This window comes from Amblyomma mixtum, chromosome 3 (genome assembly GCF_055824585.1).
Source record: "Amblyomma mixtum isolate Tamu chromosome 3, ASM5582458v1, whole genome shotgun sequence".
Taxonomy (NCBI): Eukaryota; Metazoa; Arthropoda; class Arachnida; order Ixodida; family Ixodidae; genus Amblyomma; species Amblyomma mixtum.
The window spans coordinates 222,084,225-222,090,456 of NC_143014.1; the positions used below are offsets into that span (position 1 = coordinate 222,084,225).

Genomic DNA, 6,232 nt, shown 5'->3' on the forward strand with positions numbered 1-6,232 from the left:
GAAGGCGTTAAACTGGGCTAACTTTCACATCATTCCTTGCAAAGACATTTCGTATTTTGTCACCACCGACGCCATAGACAGCTGTGTACGTTTCGCTTTTCGCGCCTATCGTTTCTTTTTATACTTTTCTGAAGTATATATTGTATAAGTAGTGAATGTAACACAAAAATAGAAAGGAGTCATCAGTAAGCGCCTCGAAAGAGCTCCCTCTACATCCGTGTCCCTGTCATGGCTTGGTTTTTAACTGCATGACAAGCGCTAGACATGACAACTTTTCCAGACCTAGATTTAGAACTATATAACTGGTTCATCATCACACCTTTCGAGTTAGTGTTTTTGCCACAGGGAGCACTAAGTACATAAGGAGAGCACTGTTCTCAGATATTAGTAGCTTAATCGCTTAATCAGTCGCTTAACGGACTTGGCTTTCTGTCTTGTGTCGGCACACTTTAGTCGAGTGTTATGACTGTAAGTTGCCACTTTGCCAGAAGTGGGTCGGTACGTATGGCGAGTGAATGTAATCAGAAGTGTAGATGCCCTGAGGACTAACGACACGTTTGTAATTGTGGCAACATCCTTTATCGCGTGACACCATTGCGCTTACAAATCCTCTAAAAGCATAAAGTAAATACAAAGAAAGAAGGCATTACTCAATCATTAAAAGTTCCAAATCATGCTTTTTATTGAAGCAAATCGTATTTGCCAGGGGCTGGAACTCGAACCAAGTTATTCAGACAAAATGAAGGGACTGAAGTAATGAAGGATTGAAACTTAAATACGGAACAAGCAGTCAATAAATTCGTATAACTTATTTGAAGGGCAACATAAATAAGAACCCAGAAATGACTTAAAAGCCATTCCACATTTTTTACAAAAATAAAGAACAGTGTGGAAAGATCAAAGTTTTGGGATTGTGCGGTACCGCTGTGAGATTCACAATTTAGGATCATTTGGTTCTATGTTGAGGCGAATTGCAACACACTCCACTCCAGACACTCCAATGGCAACAAGATATGCACCCGCGGTGCCATTCAGCAAAAAGAAGCCGAGAAACTCTATTAAAATTTAAACCTCAAGCGCAGCAATGCACTGGAGCCGATTTATAACCTTCTATATGGAGCTCCAAGGAAAGCTGTCTCTCGCGTCTCGAAGCCAGCATCGTCACTAGGTCAGATGAATCCGGTTTCTTTCTAATCAAAACATTGTGTCACGTTTCCGCTAGCAATACGCACACCCCGTAGGGACCGCGTACGGAGGCCCGTACGCGTCAGGCGGCCGTAATTTCCAGTTACGAGCAATGACATCAGTTGCTCGATACGCTTTCTTTCTTTTCAAATGGTTTCCCGAGCACCAAGGGCGCTCGATACGATCTGGACTTCCTCGAACCGCACACGCCGAAAACTCTCGGCCGTTCCATGCACGCTCCGTTGGTTACAGTCACAGCGCGTCATTCGTACACGTATTGCCCCAGCATTTGTAACAGAATACAAGGTCGTCGAGAATCCGATCTCTATGGGGCAGGAGCCGCGGCGTCGCCGAGTGCGTGCGCTGCCTGCGGGGGACACCTGTCTCTCCTCCTGTTTTTTTTTCTCTCTCTCTCGACACACTTACGTAACACGCAGTACGACTTTCTCGTTAGCTGATCTTCATTTGTAGGAAGTTGTCTTTTTTGGCCGCGTATATAAAACCGACCGCTTTATTCTCCCACAACCAGAGGAGCATCTTAAGCCCACTGTTCCCCAACTTGGAGGAGGCAAGATCCCCTGCTCAGAAATGAAGGTAGGACTCCGTCTCTCTTAGAAATCTTTTGCTCAGCGAAGGCAATGCAGCCCCCATTATTACAGAGGCTGCAGTGACTTCGTCTAGCAAGATAGGAGTATTTTCTTCAGTGTGCGTACGTAGCGTGTAGCCATAACGTTTATTTTATTAGAAAACTTAGCCAGCAAAGGAAGCCTCGCCAATACGGTTATGCAAATGCGCTGGGCAAATTACCTTCGCAAACCATGGCTTCTCAAAGAGACGAAAGAGCCAATATTAAGTTTCCAGTGACGGCGGGAACTGTCTAGGTGTCGCGCAAAATGAAAGCAGTTCTGTGCACTGGATTCCTCTTGATATTAGCGCCAAAAATCACGTGTTATTCTTCAAATTACTTCACTTGGGACGCAATTTATGGAGGCAATAACTGCTAAAAAAATCGCAATGCTTAGGCAGGTGTTCCTGTGTCCTGAAATGGAGTACAACCTCTAGGCTGCCGCTTTCACTACCCGCACCATGGCGCAGTTTGACACGTAGATGAATGTGGAATAAACTGGCAATAACTGGAGCGTTCCTTAAATATTGGGCTACTTTTAACTTGTGGTGTAATCATTATTAAATTCATGAAAAATATACAAATAGAGCAATACCTGAAAATACGCATGTAGTGCTTATTTGGTTTTCCAGCAAGTAGTAGTCGTGGGAACCTCTGTCATCTTCTTCTTTCTTCCTCTTGTATACAGTACCATGCTAATTCCTAGTGCTCCCCATCTCCTTTCGACTAGTTTTTGAGCGTCGCTGTTGTGGCCGCTGTGGTCTGCCTGGCCGTGGCTGGACCAGCCGCCAAGAAGGCAGCTGCTGCTGCCAAGGCGGAGGAGAAGATTGAAGGACGAGGAGGGCTCATCGGTGGTCCCGTTGGCCTCGGAGGTGGCTACGGAGGTGGCTACGGAGGCGGCTACGGAGGCGGCTACGGAGGAGGCTTTGGTGGACCCGGCTACGGAGGAGCTGGCCTTCTTGGAGGCTCTGCCTACGGCCACAACGCTGGCGGTTACCAGGGCGGCTTCGCTGCCGGTGCTAAGGGCTTCAACCAGGGCTCGGGCGCTTTCGCCGGCGGTGACTCCTTCAGGAACGTGCAGGGCTACAATAACCAGCAGGGCTACAGCTCCAGCACGGGCTTCTCCAAGACAGACTCGAACCGCTACGGAACCGGTTTTGGCCAGCATTCGTCTGGCTTCGCCGGCGGTGCCGCGGGACAAAAGGCTGGTTTTGGACAGGCTGGCTTCGGCCAGGCTGGCTTTGGTGGAATCGGCCCCTACTAGAAAGTGTGAGTGTGGTGAAGTACCTTTCTCGATGGGTGAGCACATGTAGCGAAAGTCTGAGAATTAGTTCTGTAGCATTTTCCTACCATCACAAGAGTGTAGGGGCTTAGGCAGGAGCGCGACTACTACGTTGACCGTCTTCTCTAAAACTACAAGTATCACGATGACGGATTATTATGGCATGAAGGCATCTTCGCAGTAAGCAGATCCGTGATCTGAACCCAATAACTTTTGAAAAGAAGGAGCGCAGTAGCTTTAAAATTGCGCTCTTGGGCTATCCGAGAGTGTCAGCAAAAGAATTCTAAGTTTATTCAGTAACGATGTTTTTAAACGCTTTTTCAGTAGCCAATTGTCATTATGTTTTTTTCATTGTTTTTTCCCTCCAAGTCAGTGTTTTAAACGGTTTTGCACAAGCAAGACTTGATAACTCGGGGTTGATGCGTCGTATGACACTCAGGATTACCTTACTACCTGCATGAAATAAGTCATGCGCCCTATACAATCTAACATTTTAGTTTTCTTAGGCCGTTTGTAGTGCTATATTAACAAGAGAGCTCGTGTGTGCACAAAACTGGGCAAGAGCTATTGTAGCAAACCTTCTAAGTATGTCGTCTTTATATGGGAATATTGAAATTTATTAATATATGTTTTCCATATTTGCATCGTTTAGAACTTGAAAATGTCTTCCGAGCAACGATTTTGTTAGTATTCAGAAAATTCATCAAGGCCATTCACGAACCTACTAATAAAGTAAAACGGTTGCTCGCAAACATGTATTTCTGAATATATTGACGTCCTCTGCTTCCGTGCTTTGAAGGGCCGGCCAATAAACCAATTTCTCTTACCTGTTCTGACGGCTCATTGTGTTTCGTTTGGTTTTTTTTGTTTTCAGACCCGGGAAGGACATCTAGTCGCAAGGAGTGAAAATCCAACGACGTGCAGCCAGCGTTGCTCACTGCTGTCATTTTGTAAAAATTTCAAATAAATTATTCTTACTCACCGAAGAAGCTGGCATTGTCTTTTAACTAGAGTGAAAACACAATTTCAATCTCACTGGCTTACAGATATAAGAAAAAGATAAGAGCGCACTTAAACAAGACACTGAGAGCACAGTACATATATCTGACACTTTTGCCGTGTTTTCGGCTGCGTTGCTTCCAGCTCCTTAACTTTCATTGTTTTCTTTAGCCTATCATTTGGCTGTACCTCCCGTTAAGGGCAAACGTAAAAAATGCCTGTCCCGAATATCAAACCTGTTGTGTGGAACGCACCAGGGGTGAACACCGTGCAGAATGAGAGGCAACAGCAGGGATATTTGAATAACGGCTCATGGATGCTATGCTTCCGAAGGAAACCAGCAGTCTCGTTGTGTTCGCTGAAATGAGTGTGCATAGTATTAAACTAAAGCCATTGGAAGATCAAGTTAAACGCGCGCATGCAACTCGTGTAATGTCATGGATAAGCCACCTCGCCAGAGCGGTGTCTGCTGGGTTGATGGAAGGCTGGAGCTGGTCTACAGGCTCTTGAAAGCCATATGTGGAATTTTTGTTACAGTATATGTATGGCTTTAAAGAGGAACGAGTGCAACAGAAGCTCTGACGTATGGCTAGGCAACTGCACTGGTTGGTCGCCAGAGAGTTTTTCCGAAGCGCTGTTCTGTCTGCACAACGCGAGTAAACAGGATCATTCGCGTGAAAAACGTGATTCAACAAAAGCGTTTTTTCTATATTGAGAACTCCGAGAGTTGTCCGCGCGCCTGCAAAGCTTGATCATGCACCTACGCTAAGAATTCCACAAAGCAGAAAGTTCTCTGTGCTACGTTTGTGTTCAACGCAGGCACGACGATCATCACGGGAGGAATAGCCCTTACGCTGGCCTCAATGACTTCCACTCTAATCATAGACAGGGACACTCTTGACACGAAACCATACGTTCTAAGGTTCTGCAAATTCGTCATCGGTTTATCTGTTTCGTTTTCAAATTGACACTATAAACAGTACACGAATCTACTTTTCTAGAAAGAAATAGTGGTCATTGAGGGCTTAAAAACCGTATAAACTTGAGCTTGATGGAACGGACGACGGGTAGAAGTAGTATTACGTGGGGCTTAACCTCCCGAAGTGACATATGGGCCATGACAGATGTCATATTAGAAGGCTCTGGCTTAATTTAGACCTCCTGGGGTTTTAAACGTTAATGGGCACTGATGTCGTACAGCGCACGGGAGTTTTTTATTTCGGCTCTATCGAAATGCGGCCGCCGTGGATGGGAATCCGAACCCGGTGAACTTGGGTTCAGCAGCCTAAGCCGAAACCACTGAGAGACCGCGGCTGGTGCAGATGATGGGTCCACAGCAACATCTGCCGCAAGTGCTAAATAAAACTCTAGTTTGGGCGAGTTGGTTCATGATGAAATAAAAACTGGTATGGCGCAAGAAACGGGGACACAGAAGGCACACAAAACACAGGACTGACGCTAAATGCGTGACCTAAATGATAAATGCGTGACGCTAAATGCGTAAATGCGTGCTAAATGCGTGACCTGAAAAACATGAGTGCTAAAGTTTTGCGGCCGGCGTTCACGGGCGCTCGGACCATTCGCCCATTAACTCTAAAATTCTCGAAAATAAGAAACGGTATAGTACTATCATTCTTTCTAAACAATGTGGGCAACCTCTTAAGCCTTGTTTGGTTCCTAATAATTGGAAGGGGCGTAGCGTGGTTCCCATGCTCAAGTCTTGGGACAAACATTCTAATAATAACTACAAACAAATTTCACTTCTCTAAGATCGTAGATCATGTCATCTACTCTCACATTGAAAGTTTCTTAGGGTCAGATTCCTTTTTCAGTCCCTGCTAGCTGTAGTTTCGTAAAACATATTCATGCGAGGCACAGCTTCTGTGTTTTACGAACCACCTGCATGCCATTCTTCACCGATGTTCTGGGGCCGACTGCATATTTCTCAAATTCTCAAAAGCCTTTGGTAACATTTCACACCAATTACTTTTCTCAAATAGAGGGATCCTAATCTCGACCCTGAAGATATTCCGTGGCTCCAGTCTGTTCTCACTAATGGTTTCCAATTTGTGGCTGCAACGCCAGTTACTCCCGAGTTGGCTCATGCGTTCCTCAGGGTTCGGTTCTTGGGTCCTCTGTAA

At 45.6% G+C, this 6,232-nt stretch overlaps 1 protein-coding gene across 1 annotated transcript; it reads left to right on the top strand.

The window, feature by feature from the left end:
- The first annotated feature begins 1,624 nt into the window (after window positions 1-1,624).
- Window positions 1,625-4,081, top strand: LOC149353789 (uncharacterized). The gene is made up of 3 exons (XM_089582826.1): window positions 1,625-1,779; window positions 2,541-3,079; window positions 3,967-4,081. The coding sequence occupies exons 1-2, from the start codon at window positions 1,774-1,776 to the stop codon at window positions 3,072-3,074; spliced, it is 540 nt and encodes a 179-aa protein (XP_089438952.1). The 5' UTR covers window positions 1,625-1,773; the 3' UTR covers window positions 3,075-3,079; window positions 3,967-4,081.
- The last annotated feature ends 2,151 nt before the right edge of the window (window positions 4,082-6,232 follow it).